This window comes from Aythya marila, assembly GCF_965140915.1.
Source record: "Aythya marila genome assembly, chromosome: 16".
NCBI lineage: Eukaryota > Metazoa > Chordata > Aves > Anseriformes > Anatidae > Aythya > Aythya marila.
The window spans coordinates 14,865,630-14,886,425 of record NC_139057.1 but is presented as its reverse complement, the minus strand read 5'-3'; the positions used below and the strand labels follow the sequence as shown (position 1 = coordinate 14,886,425).

The window sequence follows — 20,796 nt, the reverse complement described above, 5'->3', positions numbered from 1 at the left end:
CCTTCATTTCTGTCATCTAAGAATGAACTACTGTCATCATAGTAATTAAGGAAAACGTTGACTAGAACTGAGTTTTAGAATAGTGTTTTGATGTTTGAGGTGAAGTATCCTCCTATAACAACGCACCTACCTGGTGATAGTGAGATCTCCTTTCCTTCATTTGCTTCTGGGAATGTCAAAATAAGAGTGAAGCTCCAAAGTTGGTATTTTTCACAGGTGCTGTCTACCATATGTCCAGTTAATTTCTTTTTTTAGGAGGATGTGTGAATTAGTTCAAAATCTACTAGGGACTTAAACTCTGATCAACAATGCATTTTTGTAGCTTGATAGGGGAAATAGTTTTCTGCGTTCCTTTGCTATAGTACATGTATCATATCGTTCCATTCCATGAAAGCAGCTCAGCAACAGGACATCCTTTTAGTATTGGGATAATGTCTCCCCTGCATATTCATTGTTGCGATAGATGGTTACAGGCTCTTCAGGAGGGACAGGCAGGGTAGGCGAGGTGGTGGGGTGGCGATGTATGTGAAGCAGGGGCTGGACTGTGTGGAACTTCAGGTTGGCAATGGCAAAGTTGAGAGCCTCTGGGTAAGGATCAAGGGACGAACGAATAAAGGGGATGTCGTTGTGGGAGTCTATTACAGACCGCCTGGCCAGGACGATAGCGCCGATAAATTATTCTTTACAGAACTAAGAGAGGCCTCGAGATTAACTCCCCTTGTCCTTATGGGGGACTTCAACTTGCCGGACGTTAACTGGGAGTGCCACACGGCTGACACGAGCAGGTCCAGGAGGTTCATGAAGCACCTAGATGATAACTTCTTGGTGCAGGTGCTAACGGAGCCAACTAGGAAAGGTGCCCTCCTAGACCTGTTGCTAGAAAACAGAGAGGGTCTGGTGGGAGATGTGGTGATTGATGGCCGCCTCGGTCATAGCGACCATGAAGTGGTTGAGTTCAAAATTTATGGTGACAGAAGGAAAAGTGCCACCAAAACCTCATCCCTAGATATGGGGAAAGCAGACTTCAGGCTGCTCAGGGAACTAGTCAGCAAGGTCCCCTGGGAAACTGCTCTTGAAGGCCTCGATGTCCACCAGTGCTGGTCATTCTTTAAGCGATGCCTCCTAGAAGCACAAGATCAGGCAATTCCTAAATATCGCAAGTCAGGCAGGCGGGGCAGGAGGCCGGCGTGGCTGACCAGGAACATTCTAATGGAGATTAGGCGGAAACAGAGAGTGTTTCGCTACTGGAAGGAGGGCCAGGCGTCATGGAAAGAATACAGGGATGCTGTTCGTGTTTGTAGGGAGAAAGTTCGAGTGGCCAAAGCACAGCTAGAGTTGAAGCTGGCTGTGTCTGTGAGAGAAAATAAAAAGGGTTTTTTTAGATATGTAAATGGAAAAAGGAGAACTAAAGAATACATAGGGCCGCTCCTTGATAGGGAAGGTCTCCTCACAGACAATGACATAGGCAAAGCAGAGACGCTTAACGCCTTCTTTGCCTCTGTCTTCAATGCCGATGATGGGCTTCGGGACCCAGGGTGCCCTGAGCTGGAGGGCCGGGACGGTGGGGATGACAAACTCCCAACTGACCCTGAACGTGTGCGGGATTTGCTACTCCACCTGGATCCCTACAAGTCCATGGGTCCGGATGGGATTCATCCCCGGATGCTGAAAGAGCTGGCGGATGTCATCGCGGAACCTCTTTCAATTATTTTTCAACGATCCTGGGAATTTGGAGAGGTCCCGGTAGACTGGAAGCTGGCAAATGTTGTGCCAATTTTCAGGAAGGGTCAGAAAGAAGACCCTAGCAATTACAGGCCTGTCAGTCTCACGTCAGTGCCTGGTAAAATCATGGAGAAGTTGGTTCTTGGACTTATTGAGGCGCACCTGGGGGACAAAGCAGTCATTGGTCCCAGCCAGCATGGGTTTGTGAAGGGTAGGTCCGGCCTAACTAACCTGATTTCCTTTTATGATAAGATCACCCGTATGGTGGACCAAGGGAAACCAGCTGATGTGATTTTTTTGGACTTCAGCAAGGCTTTTGACACAGTTTCCCATAGGATCCTACTGGACAAAATGTCCACCATACAGCTAAATAAAAACATCATACGATGGGTGAGCAATTGGCTAACGGGCAGGGCCCAAAGGGTTATGGTAAATGGGGCTGCGTCAGGCTGGCGGGCGGTCACCAGTGGGGTCCCTCAAGGCTCCATTTTAGGGCCGGTACTTTTCAATATTTTTATAAACGATCTGGATGTAGGAATAGAGGGTATTTTGAGCAAGTTTGCTGATGACACCAAACTTGGAGGAGTTGTGGACTCAAATGAGGGCGGAAAGGGATCTGGACAGGTTGGAGAGCTGGGCGATCACCAACCGCATGAAGTTCAATAAGAGCAAGTGCCGGGTCCTGCACCTGGGACGGGGAAACCCTGGCTGCACGTACAGACTGGGCGATCAGACGCTGGAGAGCAGCCTAGAAGAGAGGGATCTGGGGGTTGTGGTAGACAGCAAGTTGAATATGAGCCAGCAGTGTGCCCTGGCAGCCAGGAGGGCCAACCGTGTCCTGGGGTGCATCAAGCACGGCATCGCTGGGAGGTGATTGTCCCGCTCTACTCTGCGCTGGTGCGGCCTCACCTCGAGTACTGTGTGCAGTTCTGGGCACCACAGTATAAAAAGGACATGAAACTGTTGGAAAGTGTCCAGAGGAGGGCTACGAAGATGGTGAAAGGCCTTGAGGGGAAGACGTACGAGGAACGGCTGAGGTCACTGGGCCTGTTCAGCCTGGAGAAGAGGAGGCTGAGGGGAGACCTCATCACAGTCTACAACTTCCTCGTAAGGGGTTGTCAAGAGGCAGGAGACCTTTTCTCCATTAACACTAGTGACAGGACCCGCGGGAACGGGGTTAAGCTGAGGCAGGGGAAATTTAGGCTGGACGTCAGGAGGGGGTTCTTCACAGAGAGGGTGGTTGCACACTGGAACAGGCTCCCCAGGGAAGTGGTCACTGCACCGAGCCTGTCTGAATTTAAGAAGAGATTGGACTGTGAACTTAGGCACATGGTCTGAACTTTTGGGTAGACCTGTGCGGTGTCAAGAGTTGGACTTGATGATCCTTAAGGGTCCCTTCCAACTCAGGATATTCTATGATTCTATGATTCTATGATTCATACATCAATTAAGAACAAAATACGAGACTGAAGGGTGTTATTCTGCTCTTGTCTACAATAGCAATAGGGAAAAAAAACAACAACTGTTTCTTTAATAAGCACTAGAGCTAGATGCCTTATTTGTTTTGTCATTGTAGATGAAATCCATTCAAAGCTCTTCAGTGTGATGAAGTATCTTGAACTGCAGGTTCGGAAAATTAACAGTATCTCTTTCATCACAGAAAAATTAACTTTTACAAATAGCTTGTCTTTCCAACCTTAAAATCAATGCAGCTGTAATTTGTATGTTTGCAAAGAGCTACCTGTCATCAGTTAAGATGGAAGTTAGGCTGAAATCTCATTTTTATTTCAGCCCCTCTGGGGTAGATTATGGAAAGCCAGAGTTTAATTAAGCTGTGACTTGTGATTGTGATTTTACTTAACTTCTTTAGTAGTCTGCTTTTTGTCATTCACTTTCTGTCCCAGTTTTTTGGCATAAGGGGATTTTTGTCTGCCTTTATTTCTGCAGTGAAGCCCCAAACAAAAGTCTGTGTTCTCTTGCTGGCAGAAAAAAATATTCTTAAGACAGTACTAGATTACCTTTGGTTCACACTGCAATAATTTACTGTAATTCCTATGTGAAATATTTTCCAAAGTTACAAACTGGTATACTGTATATCATGCAGAAAGTTATCTTCCTGAATTAAAATTAATTTCAAGACCATCTCTTACAGAAAGTTAAAGGTCAGTTTTTATCAGTCTATAAACACACAGGAAGGAGAAACCTAGTTCTAACACAAGGAGCAAATTTTTCAAAAATACTTAAACGATTTAGGGCCTTTGTTATTTTCAAAATTTACACCAAAAGTGATGGAGTTTTTGGTATGTTTGGTCTTTTGCAGTATGAAAATGCCACATGAGGACTGTGAAATTCAATATTACTTTTAGGATCATTTCACTGGGGCTAGAAAATATGACTGTGCGTTAGATTATTTAGTCTGAATTTGTGTATGCTATAATGCATATATATATATATATATAAAAATAAATAATCCAAGGTGATCCAATATATAGCCTGTATATTTAGCTTGTGGGATTGCAGCACATAAGTTGCTGCCTCTCTCTGGGAGGAGATGGGAAACTGCTATTTAAGCAGAAAAGAAAAAGTGCATCAATACTTGAATGGTTCCTTCTGCACCTGCTCTACATGTAATACAGATTCTGTTTGCAGCCCTAGTGGGAGGTAGAGTGGCCAGCCCAACTATGACACCTGCATTGCAGAGCTTGAGGCACTCTATGATGGCTCTTAAGTGTACCTTAAAGTTGAGCTAAAACTCATGAGGAACGTTAGAGCAGAGGAATCATTGGCTTAGCTCTTTATTTCACTTTCCTCTATGAATTGTTCATCCAAAAAATGTCTTGGAGATGAGTGGGTTTTTTGTGGTTTTGTTTTAAAGTAAAATAAGAATACTGTGATATCTTTAACTTCTGTGGATTGAAATTGTAAATGAAGTAAAAATGCTCGTTGTGCTAGTGTTGTCTTGTGTCTTCTCAATGGCCTCTGTGGATCTTACTTAATCCTACGATGAGCCAATTCAAGGAGCTAAAGTGGCAGAACCTAATTCTTCTCTCCATTCCATCCACCTTGTTTGTTTCCTCTTCCTCCTGCCCAGACAAGCAACTAATTCCAGAGTGGTTTGGTGTTCTGAGCACCAAAAGGAAGCGTCCCCATTGCTAGCAAAGAGTAAATAATAGGACTGTGGAACAGAAGTAACCTTTTTTAAAAACTGGAGCAAAAATGTGAAACTTAGTTGCTAAGACAGTTCTAGCCCTACTCTGCTGACAGATCTGTATATTTCAGTCAAAATTCTCTTTAATTGTATTGGAGAGCTCAAGAGAAGATTTTGCTGGCATATATTGAAAAAAATAGCTTATTAAATTTATTACTGTATCTGGTGTAACAACTTTATCGTTTATCTTTAACGTTTATCTTTTAAATTCTAACTCATGTCTACAAGGATAATTATTATGTAATTTTCTCTGTGAAAATATACTAATAGCAGTAAATAACAATAGCTTAGTAGAGCTGCTGTTGGGCAACTTACTCAATGATAATTTCTTGATAATTTAATGTTGATGGAAAAGAGCATCCGTATAACTTATGCATGCAGTTTGCATGTGAAATATGTAGCATCAGAGAGGAAGAGTCCGTTATTTTTAGTGGAGTCATTTTAGAATCACTGTTTAGCCTGTAGTTATAAAAGAAATGAAACATGTTTCAGGTTGTGTTGTTACTCAGTAAAATTTGTCGTACGTGGATAACGATCTTTTTTCTTTTTGCAAAATATTTTTCTTTGATCCTTTTTCTTTTTCTAGATCGTAGCAAAGCTGAGATGGATCTGAAGGAGTTGAGTGAGTCAGTCCAACAGCAGTCCACCCCTGTGCCACTCATTTCACCAAAACGACAGATACGTAGTAGGTTCCAGCTTAATCTTGACAAGACAATAGAGAGCTGTAAAGCACAACTTGGTGAGTATACCACTTGAGGAAATTCTGGAGTTTAAAAAGCATTTTCAAATAGTAAAACTTTAAATATTTTATGCATTAACACAAGAGTAAGAGGGTGTTAGAGCTCTTAAACACCAATAGAATACATTGAACTAGTTTAACTTAAAATAGCGAGACCTTACATTTCATATTTTAGCCAAAAATCTTTCATTCTTTCATCTTTTAATCTGTTTGTGAACCATTTTGTTGAAGATAGTATAGCAGAATTAAAGTCTTTCTATTTGCTTTGTAAATAGAAAAATTGAAAAACTATACCTAACTTAGGTTAGCTGCACAAATTATTATATCCAGTCGTACAGGAGCTGTTAAAAATATAAGCATAGTCTAGCAGTTAATTGAAGATTTTCTAGGCACTAGAGAATTACAGATTCTTCTCACAAAAATTATGCTGTCTAAAACTGATTGTGCTGACATGTGCGGAAGTAACTAATCAGGTGAACAGTGCTACTAATTTTAGGGTGGTTTGTTGTGGATACTAATTATTCCTCTTCATATTTGTCAGCATTGGCCCAATATCGAGCAAAGCTACAGCTTGTAGGTAGTGGGGGAAAAACAGTGGAAGGAGGGCTGTTGAATCAAATAAAAATAATTGGAATACGTGGAAGGTAATTCTTACACATTTTGATATTGAGATAGGGAACTAAGGGAGGTGCTTATAGCTTAAGGACTGACAGGGTAATGGTATTTATATTCCTCGTTCTACGGAGGGAACTTTTTTTTTTGGTAATGCCAGTCAGTCTGATATCAGCATGGAATGTACTTTCCTTCCCACAATTAGGAATAAATGAAATATCTGAAGCTGTTTATACTGCAGTAGAACACAGTGACTCTGAAGATTCTGAAAAATCTGACACCAGTGACAGTGAATATAGTGATGAGGATCAGAAATCAAAGAATGATCAAGAAGATGGAGAGGATAAGGAAGGTACAAGGAGTGACAAAGAATCAATGAGCTTGAAAAAAAAACCTAAGCCCCCAGCACAGAATGAAGACAAGGAGGAACTTAAAAGCACAAGTCCAGAAGTGGAGAAAACAGATGACCCAGTCAAAGAAAAGGCAATTACCGACACTGAAAAAGAATTTTCTGAAAAGGGAAAAAGTTTGCAACATCCTGCAAAAGAAAAACTGAAAGGTAAAGATGAGACAGACTCTCCAACTGTGCATCTAGGACTGGACTCTGATTCTGAGAGTGAACTTGTCATCGATCTCGGAGATGATCATTGTGGGCGTGAAGGACGGAAAAACAAGAAAGAATCTAAAGAACCTCCTCCTAAACAAGATGGTAGGATGAAATTCTCTTTTTTCTTTACTGTAGGGCTGTTGCTGAAGTTAGAACTGTTAGCTCTATTTTTGCATTAAGATGCTAAAAATATCCATACTAAAACAATTTTTATGAATGATTTTTCATTCTTTATGTCTATAAAGGAAGGTTTTCAGTCACCATTATAATTTCTGGTTTAAATAAATTTAAACCACAAATTTAGAATTTTTTTTTTTGCTGTGTTAATGAGTTCCATCTGAAACTACATTTCTGTAGACATCCCAAAATCACAGCTGTAGAAGTAGGTGGAATTTTTCAAACATACAAATTTCATAAGGTCCCATTAAAATCAATGCTTAAAGGCAATAGAAACTTCTGTTTGCTTTTGCAGGGGGTAAAAGGGATCTCTAGACCTTTAAGAAAGTGAGTTTGTCAGTTTTCTTAGTGTTTTGGTCATGTGAGGGAGAATGGTACTTACTCCTCTAGCCACTGGATTTTGAAAATAAAGTAATATGTTTCAGGTGAGCTGAGGGACAGTAAATGAGTTATTCGACAAATGGTAAATTGTCAGTAAGAGAGGACAGTGGTAAATCATGAGAACTAATACACCATTGCTGATTCAAGCCAAACTCTATACCTGGTAACTCATGTCTAGCAAGTGATGCCATTTTTCTTATATAGATACAAGTTAAATTTAAAAGAAGTTAACTGTAATATTTTTGCTGATTTCAGAACTGTGTTGGGCACAACACAAAGTGATATTCATATTTATTTACTTGATTTGGAAGGATTTTCTCAGCTTCAGTGGTTCAGTGATGAGGGAGAGCTGAATAGACAGAGCAAAGCCTGACCATATATTGCCCTGTTTCATTGACTGTGTATAAGTCCTGACTGAATATCGTATTTCAAATGTGGATAATTTCTTCTCATATTCCTTCTCATTGAATGAGGATTTCATATGTTTAGTGTTATCTTACATATTATTTGTTGGAGCTAAGGAATTCCTGTTTGTTTGTTTTTTTTTCTTTGACGTGACAAGCACAGATAACAGTGGGGTATTATATTTCAGCTTTTGACCATTTTTTACAGTATCTATTTAAGAACTTCTGTTTAAGGTCTATCTGTAAACAGTTGTACTTTGCCAATGAAACTCATGAAAAGATACCAGATGCTTTTAGATACCAATTGTTTGCTGAGTTGGTTGTCTGAAAGTTATTTGTCTTCTACTGTTTGTCAGAAGAGGACATATTAAAGTAACATCAGTTATACCAAGAAAATGTGTGTAAGAACATCCATGCATTTAGCTCACCAGCAACCCCAGTGAAGAGATTTTTTTGATAAATCCTAACATTTCCCTGTCAAGGTGCATAGCAAGAGAATAGGATCTGCTATGTGGAACAATCAGCTGTGAACTCTGGGATGACAGGTTTAAATGGTAATCCAGAAACTGTCTAACAAATGCGAACCTTTCTTCCAGAGAGGTCAGGCTGCTTTTCTGGGTTCTGTACTTCTTGTTTTGTTTTTGTCAATAGCTGGTGCTTCTCAATTGCCACCAATTTCAACTAGACTGAAATGAGTTTACTTGTAGAATATCAATATGTTGACAATTGAGTGATCAGAAGCAGACAGAATGGGTTATGAAAGGCCTGACTAACCTGATCTCCTCCTATGAGAAGATGATTTTCAGTAGATGAGGGAAAGGCTGTGGATGTTGTTTACCTGGATTTTAGTAAAGCTTTTGACACTGCTTCCCCCAGTATTCTCCAGGAAAAACTGACTGCTCAGGGCTTGGAGAGGCGAACAGTTTGCTGGATGAAGAACTGCCTGGGTGGATGGGCTCAAAGAGGCCTAGGGAACGGAGTTCAGTCCAGTTGGTGGCTGGTCACCAGTGGTGTCCCCCAGGGCTCGGTCTTGGGGCCAGGTGGTCAGACTTTGGCATGGGCTGCCCAGGGACATGGTGGAGTCCCCATCCCTGGAGGTATTTAAGAGACTTGGATGTGGCGCTAAGGGACATGGAATTTGGTAGGTCAGGTTGACAGTTGGACTTGGTGGTCTTGAAGTTCTTTTCCAACCTAGGTGATTCTATAATTACCTTTGGAGGAAAATAATTCAAAGTAGTCTGGAAGGTGCATATGACTCTTCTAAAAATTAGCTGTAAAATTATGGGTCAGATTTGCTGGTGAAAAGCTGACATTAAGTTTTATGTTTGTTTAGTCGTAGGTAAAACTCCACCTTCTTCCAGTGCAAGCACCCAGCCTCTACCAGAAACTCCAGTTCTTACCCGCTCTGCAGCCCAGACTCCACCAGCTGGTGTGACAGCAACTACCAGCACTACTTCTACTGTTAGTGCTCCATCTGCAGCCACTGGAAGCCCTGTGAAAAAGCAGAGGCCTCTGCTGCCTAAGGAAACAGCCCCTGCTGTGCAGCGAGTAGTGTGGAATTCTTCAAATAAATTTCAGACATCTTCTCAAAAATGGCACATGCAGAAGATGCAGAGACAGCAGCAACAGCAGCAGAACCAGCAGTCTCAGTCACAGCAACCTCAGTCCTCTCAAGGCACAAGATACCAGACAAGACAAGCAGTTAAAGGTATACACTTTCTAACTCAATGTGCCCATGGTGCCATAATTCCCCAGTAGTGATCTCAGTGGTCCAACGCTGCCTAACCAGGAATTCTTCCATATAAACAAAATCTCAAAGTCTGGTTCTACTCTAAGTGACTTTAAAATACAACAGCTTACTCACCATACCTGCTCTTTCTGGTGTGTATTTAGAGACATGTCTCCTTATTTGAATGACAAAACATTTGCGCATGTATCTGTAAAATATTTTTGCCATTCTTAGCTGTCACAGATTTGAGAGAGTAAACAGAACTATTTTCTGGATTACGTGATTAAATCATCAACTCTATTCCAGTTGCACAATTACCACCACCACTATCTCAGTATCTGCAAACTGGATCCAATTTTATCTGTCAAGAAGCTGGTTTGTAGAGGTTTTTTTTTCATACAGTAATTTGTTAACAATGAAATTACCCAGGTTGCATTTGTCTTTGAAATCCCTGTTGATGGGAAGAATCAACTCTTAATAGGACTCTGATGCCAGTTCACTGAGCAAACAGTCTGTCATGTTACAGTGTTTTCACAACTGTTTTCTTACCATCCTTTTGCCAGAGGTTTCTGTAATAGTAGGCTCATGGTTATGTAAGCTAGCACCTCAACTACTTCAGTTCAAAGAACAGCAGCTTTATGCAAATCTAGCTTTATTTGTAGTTTCAGATTAATCAGCTGAACTATTTTCAGGTGTGCTAGATACATTCAGATATATTCTCCATTCTGCTAATGCTACCAGCAAGCCAGTAATTTCTTACATAAGAGAGGCTTACATATCATACACATACAAACATTTACCAGAGTGACATTTCCCTGCTCCCAAACTGTTTTGTGACTCATTCAAGAAGTGATGAAGTGTTATTTTTCTGCTTATAGACTGCACAAATTGGTACAGAAATATTCAGTGAGAGAAATAAAGGGGAAACTTGGTGTTTTATTTTTATAGTCATGCCTTAGTATGAGCTCAATAACATGGACTAAACTTTGAGTGTTCAGCCCGTGAGTGTGTTTTATCAACATACTATTGAGTGCATCACAGCTATATTCTGTCTTATGTATTATATGCTAGAAATATCACATTAAAACATTCTCAAATATATAGCTTTTTGTACGTACTGAAATGACATAAAAATAGTGCCTAGGGATAATTTGAAGAACTATTGTATTTCATTAATTTGTGTTTTGAAGATATCAGCAACTGAGACATCTTTATAATGTAAATCGCTTAAAGAGTTGTCTAAAAAAATTAAGGCAGTTGAGTCATTAGGGATGTAAAGGTGAAAGGTATTTGCTCTTATTTTTGAATTACCAACTGTTTTAAAATTATTTGAAATATTGAGCAAGGATGAGAAAGTTTTTCCTGTTTGAGTTAACTCAAGACTTTCTTCCTGTTTAATTCTCTGAAGAAATTCTTTACTTTAATGAGTTAATCTCATGTTGCATTCCTTGCTCTGCACCCAGCCAATGGCTGAGCTTGAGCTGGATGTATGTATATTAAAGACATCACAACTCAAAACTAACGATAATTAGTAGCATTAGTTAAAAAAAAAAAAAAAAGAATGCAAATAACACCAGAAAGTGAGACTGAAACAGACCGTCTTCAACAGTATCTCACTAAACCTTGTTTAGAAAACAAAAAATAAAAAAAACTTCGTTAGTATGTTTCCAAACGGTGACAAATGAAAACGTCAAAGACTAAGTTATGCTTATACATATGCTATTAGTTGGGAGTTCTGCAAATTGAGAGGTTAGGAAATGCTAAGGGAGACTTTTGCATTGGCCAGTCTAAACTTGTAAGATTTGAAGTTGTTTGCTATGTTACCTTTAAGCCTTGTTAATAATGTATCAGTTCAGTGACTGGGCACTGTATAATCTGTTGATTAAATAGCACCATTGTATAAGTAAGACAAATCTTGGAAATGGTTAGGTGCGTATATTTAATGAACATTAAAATTAGAAAAAGTTTGCCTATGCATTTTCATAATCGTTTGTGATTGATGATCTGATGTACGTTTTCTTACCATAGCTGTGCAGCAGAAAGAGATCACCCAGAGCACTTCCACATCAACCATAACCTTGGTTACAAGTACTCAACCGATTTCTATGGTTACAAGTTCTGGATCTGCAAATACACTTTCTTCCTCAGTTAATACAGACTTGCCAATTGCAACAGCTTCAGCTGATGTGGCTGCAGATATTGCTAAATATACTAGCAAAGTAAGTTCTTGGATAGGATTTTCTTGTAAGTTTTGTCATGAAATGAACTTTCAAATATCTAAAATTTTTATACTGTGAAATAAAAACTTTATTGTGAAATTAATAATTGTTATTATATGTTGTATACTCATTCTGCTGGGTAGAAACAGCTAGACTTTGATGACAGTGCTGAACCATCATTGTGCAACTGGCTGAATGCTGCCATTCTAAGCCAGAGTTCTTTGTACAATATCCTCTAGCTGTCCAGGTACTTCAGACTCTTTGGCTCTCATATTCCCCATTGCTTCTTTTGGTTACACTGCGTTCAGTTTTGGCCTGTTCTTGGTAAAGGTGTAGATAGTCCCATAGCATCATATTTACAGTAAACGTTAACATTTCGTTATCTGTATTTAGTAACACACAAAAATGTAGCTTTGTTTTAAAACACAAATATCAAAAGCATAAGAATTAATCTTGACTATCAACTTTCAATGTGGTCAACTTTCATATGGTCTTGGTAGGATTGTCAGTGGTAAGCAATGTCAGTAAATGCCTTTTTTTCCTCTTTTTTTTTCTTTTTTTTTTTCCTTAATTTTTTAATTTGTCTTTTCTCCCAAACTCAGTTATATTTTTTGTTTGTAACTGACTTCAATAGCAATGTCTTGGTAATTAGAAGGTCAAGCTGTTCACCAATTCAGGACAATTAAAAAAATCAGACTCCTGATGAATAATGTTGTCTTCTACCTTCTAAAATAGTCCTTTAAAAGTAGATCCAGGAAAACATATATATATACAGCTATGTGACCTTGATAGTAATAGAACTTCATATTAGAGTGGTTACAATGAATTACAATGAAAAGTAAGCTGGTATCTATTAAAAATGTATATCAACTTTTTTTTTGATTTTTGTCTTTCAGATGATGGATGCCATCAAAGGAACAATGACTGAAATTTATAATGATCTTTCAAAAAATACCACTGGAAGTACAATAGCTGAGGTTAGTGTAAGATTAAAAAACAAAAACAAACAAACAAACAAAACAAAACAAAACTGCTTCTATTTAACTTTGAAAGTTGTGAAAATAAATAACTTTATTTCACATGGTATAAAAATATCATATAATCATATAGTACTGTATAGCTATTCCTATAATACATTATATGTGAATGCTATCTAGAGATCATATTTTTTTTGCTGTTACAGAAGTAATGATTAGTGTGGTAGAGAAAAACACAGAAAAAATATCAGTTGGGCTCTATAAGATAAGCAGAAAGATCACCAGTAAATACAAGCAAAACTGAGGAACAGATTTTTGATTCTGGTAGGGAAATTAGAGACTCAACTAATTTTAGATGGGAGTCCAAATTTAATAAAAGTGCTTTTTGTTTTCAAACAGTCCTGCACTTTTTATGGTAAGAAAATCTAGCAAGCAAATAGAACACTTTCCTCATGTTAATAAAAAGGAGCCTTAATGTAAGTGATGATCAAGCTCTTTGTTATGGGCATGTTTTTCTGTATAATAGTTATGTATTCACTGCACCCTGTTTATTACTACTAAGTATTAACTTTTTAATATTTAGATTCGGCGTTTGAGGATTGAGATAGAAAAACTTCAATGGTTACATCAACAGGAACTCTCAGAAATGAAGCATAATCTAGGTATGAAAGTGACAGTTCAAAATCTTGTGTCTATCTTTTGTCCCAAATAGAAAATTTAAATGCCAGAAGTATACATTGTCTTCATCATATGATACTACAAATTAGCCCTGTAAAGGATAGAATACCTTATGGAATGTGCTGTGTTGATGTCAGTTGATGCCATTTCAATCCATACACAAAGTACTTTTGTCTGTGCATACCTGTAAATAACAGGTGTTCAGTCCTCTGAGACAAATTTAGGCTACAGAGAGCTTTTGATAGGACAGAAAAATTGCTTTTTTTTAATGCATCATTGGATAATCCCTCTTCAAGAGATATTTTATGCTGATTACTTCATAGTAACTAAGTAGGAAGCTAGCAAATGTTGCTCCAAGTTTTCAAGAAGGGTCTTGCTGTTGGAGGTGGGAACAGAAAATTCATCTTTCTTTGTATTTTGATCAGAACTGACAATGGCTGAAATGCGTCAGAGTCTAGAACAAGAAAGAGATCGTTTGATTGCTGAGGTGAAGAAGCAGCTGGAAATGGAAAAGCAGCAAGCGGTGGATGAAACTAAGAAGAAGCAGTGGTGTGCCAACTGCAAGAAAGAGGCCATCTTTTACTGCTGTTGGAATACTAGCTACTGCGACTATCCCTGCCAACAAGCTCACTGGCCTGAGCATATGAAATCTTGCACACAGTCAGGTAATCTTACTCTGGGTTGCATCTTTGTAGCTGAGGGAGTTAGGGTGGGTGTAATACACAGTGACTCAGTATTCCTCATTTACATGCGTGCAGATGTGCCTATGAAGAGTGAGTGATTATGGACCGGCACACATGAGTAGTGGCTATTCTTTTCTTCTTTTCCTTTAGCTACTGCAACACAGCAAGAAACTGATAATGAAATTAGCACAGAAACATTAAATAAAACATCACAGCCCAGTTCAAGTGTGCAGCCTACACCCACAGAAACAGCCAGCACCCCCAAGGAGAAGGAAGTTTCATCTGATAAAAGCAAAGAGAGTGTTACAGTGAGTATCATTATGGTCACTTCAAACTAAAATAGTATGTAAGATTCCTCTGAAACCTACCCCTAAAGGCTTCCCTGGATCAGCCAGGAATTTGTAACCATTTGCGTATTTCAAACAGCATGATTTGGGGAGTAAGATAGGGAGTTGTGGTTTGTTTGGTTGTTGTTGTTGTTTTTTTTTTGTTTGTTTGTTTTGTTTTGTTTTTTGTTTGTTTTTTTGTTTTTCCTTCATCTTGGCAAAATACCTCCTTCTGTCCTCTGGGAACACCCTTTCCCCTTCACTCATTCCCAATAAAACCTTGTGTTGGCTTGACTCATCCTTCCAGCCAAGGGGGACTGGACCTCTTTCTCTCTCTCTCTCCAGGACCCATCAGTGTAGCTTCTGGTCTGGATCTTTCGATACAAGTTGCCTTCTGATAAGCAATACTGACTGCAGCACTTCCAAGCCCTTCTTGCCTGGGGGTTCAGAGGCCAAGCTCAAGACCTGCATTCAAATCAACTTGCTTTATCACAACAGACTGCCACTAGGGTACCACAATGTTCCATAACACTGATACAACAGTTCACCTGGATCTACAGTTAACGGAGCAGTGTGCAGTTATGAAATCCTCCATAGCATCTACTCTGATAGTATTCAGTAGGCAAGGATGAGCAAATGCTCTAATAAAAGGGACTTAACATTGCATATATAGAAAATGTTTATAGAGAAGATTTTGCTTTATAGGTAGGACTTGACTATTAGCAATTTCAGTACCGTTTTTCTTCTGCCCTTGCAAGATTTATTAAATGAAAAATTTTATGGGGGGGCTGATCCTTCAAACCCTTACACATGATCCCCTACATCCGTAGGAGCCTTGTTGTATTTTAAAATATTAAAAGCAAACTAATTTTGTAGTATTGTGATTCCAGCATGATGTCTCACTGAGATAGTCCTCTAGAATTGGGAAGCATAGTAAACTAGAGAGCTGTGTTCATTTCTTGACACTTTTGCTACTACCGTCTGATGTTAGATCTTTGGGCTTGACATGTCATCTAAGGGATTAACTTGGGAAACATTTAAAGAGGGGAAAAAGGATGTGCTGTTCCACCTGAATTCTTTGGGGAAGTTAGTTGAACTTTGGCTCAGTTGAAGTTCGTACGTATTGTCTGTGGCAGCACAACCATTGTATTACTGGAGAAATATGGGATGGGAGAAAATCAATTACCTAAAACTTTCGCCAGGGAATATTCCAGTTATACTAATCTGGAATTGCTTTCACATAGGTGTTCTACCTGAAACATCATGCTGTATACATTGATCATGTTCATAATTTGAATTTTGTTTTATTAACAAAGAAGTAACCTGTGAATTCATTAAGATACAAATTTTTAACACGAACAAAACATCCAACATAAATTTCATATTATAATAATTATGACTAGGTGGAATTTATGTAAAAGCTGAGACTTTTACTGAGGTTACCTGTGCTGTCTCTGCAGATAGCAACAGGTGTGACAAGCAACCAGCCTATAAAACTGGTCCAGGTACCGCAGACCACCACCTATATTCCAACTACTCAACCCACAATTGTAAGTACAATATCATCATTTAAAGTCTGCAGTAGTACTGTTCCTGGCATTAAAATTGCTCAGTATTTTTGGGGGGTTGTCTCCGTACACTGTTCTATCAAGATATGAATTCACTGGTGTAGTCTCAACTTGCAGTGCAAAATGTCCTATTTTGCTGTGCAACATTCCACCCTATCATTTCATCCATTGATTATTACAAAGGTTGAGAAGCTCTCAATAAGAACAGCTAAGGCACTGAGGACAGTCAGACTTCAATTTTTCCTTATTGTGTTAGTTATTTGTCCGTTTCATGTATATACTTGAAAACAACATCAATGTAAATATAGAGAATTCATTTAAAATATCTTTTTGTCTATGGCATCCTAAAGAGATTTAATGAATTCTGAGCTATGCTTGATATTCCTGTGACATCTCAGTAACTCTGGAAAAAAAATATGCATTCAGCAGTAGTGTATCTCCCATGCAGTATTGCACATTAGCGTTATGAAATTATGAGAAATAGCATTGTGTTCAGACCTGTTTTTTTCCACTGAAAACTTTACCAAGGACACTTGAATACCCTAGTATCAGTCACCGGAGATGGGACAGAAGTGAGTTTGCTTTTTTGGGATTTTGCACACCATACTATCACATTCTTTCAACTTGTGGTGTTCTGCGGTGTTCACTTCAGAGTCAGCACGGCAGCTGAGCTGACATTCTTACCAAAAGAGAAATGCTGATACTGCACTGGTAACTGAACTGCATGCCTTGTCTCAGTGGGGGTTCAGCAGAGAAGCCCATGTTTGGGTAACTTCAGTTCATTTTCTGCCTGAAGTTAGATAATTTAAATTCATTTTCATCCTGTGACTGTGACGCCTGGTTTGCTAAGTTATTCTGTCTTTCTCTCTCTCTGTGTACACACAGACATGCATGCACCTTCCCCCTCCAGCTGCAGCATACCACACGTGTGCGTTGGAATATATGCACCTCCACACATACACGTGTTTCATAGCCATCATGCTCCACACAAAAAATGTATCGCTTATAGTGGCTGTCATGACTTGTCACATTCCTAAGCATTTTTACTCAACTCATTTCATCTCAACTGAGAGCACTGTGCACCTTTGCAGGATTGGCATGAAGTTACTTGGACTGAATTCCCATAACAAGGTTTTGTGTGCGTTAAAGTCAAACGCGAAACATCAGTGAAGTTAGGTTCTTTTGTGAATAGCTGAGAGGTTCTAAGATCATAAAGTGGTTTCGTGTAATATTCAGAAAATGGCAGTTACCTTCATCAGTTTTCTGTAAAACAAAGTGTATTGACTTATGTAAAGCATAAGTGGAACATCTGAAGGTTTCAACCTTTATTTCTGCATGTTTAAAACTTTGTACACGTATATGCATTAGTCTTGCACAGCTACAGACACCTCTGTATTCTAACAATTGCACGTGCAATTTAAATAATTTTAAACCTTAGTGCATGTTTAATATGTATACAAAATGTACATATGTGAAAAGGTGGCAGAGGTGGAGAATTTACCTCTCAGGGAATGATCCTAACACATTTAAGGAGTCTTGCACATTCCATTCACTCTAAAAACTGAAACTTTTTTTTTTTCATTTGTGTAAGTGTGTATATTTATAAGACAACTGTGGCAACCTTAATTTCCCCGCCTATACAACTAACGGTGACTTACACAATGGCTTCTTTAGGGTTCAATTTGCACTTTGTTTCCAACTAGGAACTTATCCCCTCTGAACAACTTCCAGTATATCTTCTGGGTACCATTTCCATTGAACTTTCTTTACACATCTGAAATCACTGTAAAATGACAAAAATCTTGAATTTATTTAGAAAGTTGGTTTCATTTTGGTTTTTATTCTTTCTGCTGTTAAATATTGTAAAAATTTGAACTCATCATCTTTGCATTCCAGGGAATGGAATGAGTAGGCTTCTGGAAGGCATAGACTTTGTCGCAAAGGAGCTGATAAACACTCTAGGCTGTAATCCATCTCAGTAGGGATATTAACAATCTTTGGTGAATACCATTAAGACACTAATGTGATTTCTTAAAACAATGTGGGGAGACATTGGGTTTCAGTGAACTTGTATTTCTTCTTCTGTGTTCTCTCTGGAACTTGACACTAACAGTAAGGGGAAGACCTGGGCATCCCTTTCAGATTTCTCAGATTCTCACTTGTTTCTTCCACTAAATATTGTGAACTGAAATGGATGCATTTGTTTGATCACCAGTTGTCCATCACTGGAATTGTATCAAAACATACTTGCAATTTGTATGTTACAGACATTTCTAAACTTTCTCACGTTTTTGTAGGAAAGGTAAGATAAAGGCTTAAGATTCAATAAATCCTTTTCCAGATCTTCCAGAGTGATGTGACCGTTACGAGATTGTTTAACATTCTTGTGCCTTTGTCTCTGCATCTGTAGAATCAATTACCACCCATAGAGATGTCCTGAAACTACATTTGTTAAGATTTATAGATCATGATCTGTATGATGGAAGTGAAAAATTTATTCTATATTAGTATTTTTACAGGGAGTATAAGACAGTTCCCAGTAATCCTGATGTTTTTGTTATCTATTTGTGTAAAAGTTAAGTACTTTTTTTGTTCAAATGGATGCTCTTTATTCTCTTTTGTGTAGACTGAATGCATGGGGGAGTTCCTCTTGGGGAAAAAAAAAAAAAAAAAAAAGTAATGTGTAACAGGAATATACTTATAAACAAGGGTATTTTTGTACTCCGGTTTGATTCATCAAAACGTTTTTCAAATGACAAAGGATTTTCTTAGCCCTTTTTCGTCTCCCCATGTATTAATTTGGGGAAAATATGTAACTGGACGTAGTAACTTTGAAAACCTAATTCTCCTAGCATAGTACATTACCTATAAGAACAACTGTCCCTGTAATTATGAAGTAATAATAATACAGTAAAAAACTCTTGGCTCTAGGAAAGTAATATACTACTTTCTGCCTTGGAATAAGGTGACATTGTGGTAATAAAGGTTTTAATTCTTGCACAAAATTGGAACTTGTTCTGGATTTTCCCTGGAAAATAAATCTCTATTTCTGTGGTCATGTTTATATGACCTTTAACATAACAATATGTTTCTCTTGGTTTTAATTCACAGACCATTCCTGTAGTGGTAAGTCCTTCTGCTGGGACAGTGGCAATGAGAACTGGAGTTCAGTATGTTCAGACCACAATGCCAGTCCAAGTACGAAGAGTCTAACTGCTAACAAGAAGTCCATACAATTGTTGGAAAAAATAAATCTAATAGAAATGTGAAAAATAAACACAGTTCTTTGGATTAACCTCAAAGGTTCAGACTTTAGCTTTGTATATGTGTACAAAGCATTAACTACACTACATTAATGTAAAGCATTAGCGCTGGCTTAGAAAAGCTGAGGACAGGTAAGATCTGTGTTAAATCTATGCTTCTTTTGTAAATAATGTACAATTTGTGGATGTCATTAAAGTTAGAGTACCATCTCATTTTTATATTTGTATTGACTTTAACTTATAAAGAGTGTTTGAAGTTGGAAAAAGAAAGGTTTAAAATAGCCTTATCACAAGCTAACACTGAAAACTGGTCTCAGAAATTCACAGTTATGCATCAAATAACGTAATCAGGAGAATCTGAGCAACTTGATTTGCATTTGGATTGAAAACAATTTCTGCACTTTGAAACTCTTGTAGAATTTTTTGTTGAGCAACCAAATGATGAAGGGTATCTTTTTTTCTGTTAATTGTATTAGGCAAATTATGACATTTCCAATCTGTGGACCTGAAATACATATTTACATTGCTTTTTACAGTGACCAGACTGTTAAAATTGTTTACAAGAGACAAGTTGAAAATTCAGCCTAATATCAGGAAAGTTTGAAAGTGTAATATCAGCTGGTTGGTAGCATTATTTCTTATAACTAATATCAAAGATGAGAAAGGGTTTTGGTTTTGGCTTTCCTGTGCTTCACAGTTCAGTTTTATTTTCTTCTTCCTCTTCTTCTTCTTCTTCCTCTTCTTCTTCTTCTTCTTCCTTTTTAATCCTCTAAAAAGGACTTCGAAAAGTTTTCAAATGGAACAAGAGCTAGATGTGGAGAAAAACATGGATCAGGAAACATGGGCAAAGGACTTTTGATGCTGGGCCAGAGCATGTATTATTTATATGATGGAATTTATGTTTTTATGTAAGCATGAAACAGTACAGTATGAGAGAAAGTAACCCATGAAAATGCTGTCTGTTACACTTATACTGTAGTACCATTTTGTATGTTGTGTAAAACAAAAGCATTGAACAAAGCAAAGGTGATGTATGTATATGAGAAAATTAATTGTATGATATCATTCCAGTACATTCTGTTGTACATTTTAGTCATGTTGATTTCTCCCATTGTTTATAAAAGAATGCGGTTTGTACAGTCTCCAGCTAGTACCCATATTAGAGGGAAAAAAGTATTAGAAGAAAAAAGCGAGAACAGAATTATTCGTGAATTGCAGTTGTGTCAAAAATAGCCTAGCTGGCCTTATTTGTGAAGCATAATTGCTTTTAGCATATGGAAGTATTTTTTCACATTTTCTTTGTATAAAATTTGTATTAAACTTAAATATCTTTTTTGAAAATTGTGTTTCTTTGTGACTAAGACAGGTGACACGCGATATGCTTTGGGTTTCTCCAATTTTTCAAGAAACTTCACACTTTTTTATTAAACAGTTTTAGAAAAATGTTTTGTGTTCCTGAATTTCCAGTTCATTCAGTCTGGATGAATGCTCATTTCTGCACAG

At 38.1% G+C, this 20,796-nt stretch overlaps 1 protein-coding gene across 6 annotated transcripts in view; it reads left to right on the top strand.

Annotated features, from left to right (window-relative positions):
- Positions 1 to 20,796, top strand: part of ZMYND8 (zinc finger MYND-type containing 8) — a 62,690-nt gene extending 41,894 nt beyond the window's left edge. For 3 of the 6 annotated variants that reach the window (XM_082773418.1, XM_082773415.1, XM_082773417.1), the window contains exons 13-21: positions 5,517 to 5,669; positions 6,487 to 6,990; positions 9,184 to 9,558; positions 11,608 to 11,798; positions 12,695 to 12,775; positions 13,359 to 13,437; positions 13,879 to 14,118; positions 14,287 to 14,444; positions 15,923 to 18,373. In XM_082773418.1, coding sequence (XP_082629544.1) covers positions 5,517 to 5,669; positions 6,487 to 6,990; positions 9,184 to 9,558; positions 11,608 to 11,798; positions 12,695 to 12,775; positions 13,359 to 13,437; positions 13,879 to 14,118; positions 14,287 to 14,444; positions 15,923 to 16,120 — 1,979 coding nt within the window. In that variant the 3' untranslated portion in view covers positions 16,121 to 18,373. Of the gene's footprint in view, positions 1 to 5,516; positions 5,670 to 6,486; positions 6,991 to 9,183; positions 9,559 to 11,607; positions 11,799 to 12,694; positions 12,776 to 13,358; positions 13,438 to 13,878; positions 14,119 to 14,286; positions 14,445 to 14,807; positions 15,338 to 15,922; positions 18,374 to 19,141 lie in introns of those variants that run through there. The other 3 variants (XM_082773416.1, XM_082773419.1, XM_082773420.1) reach the window with 3 other exon arrangements.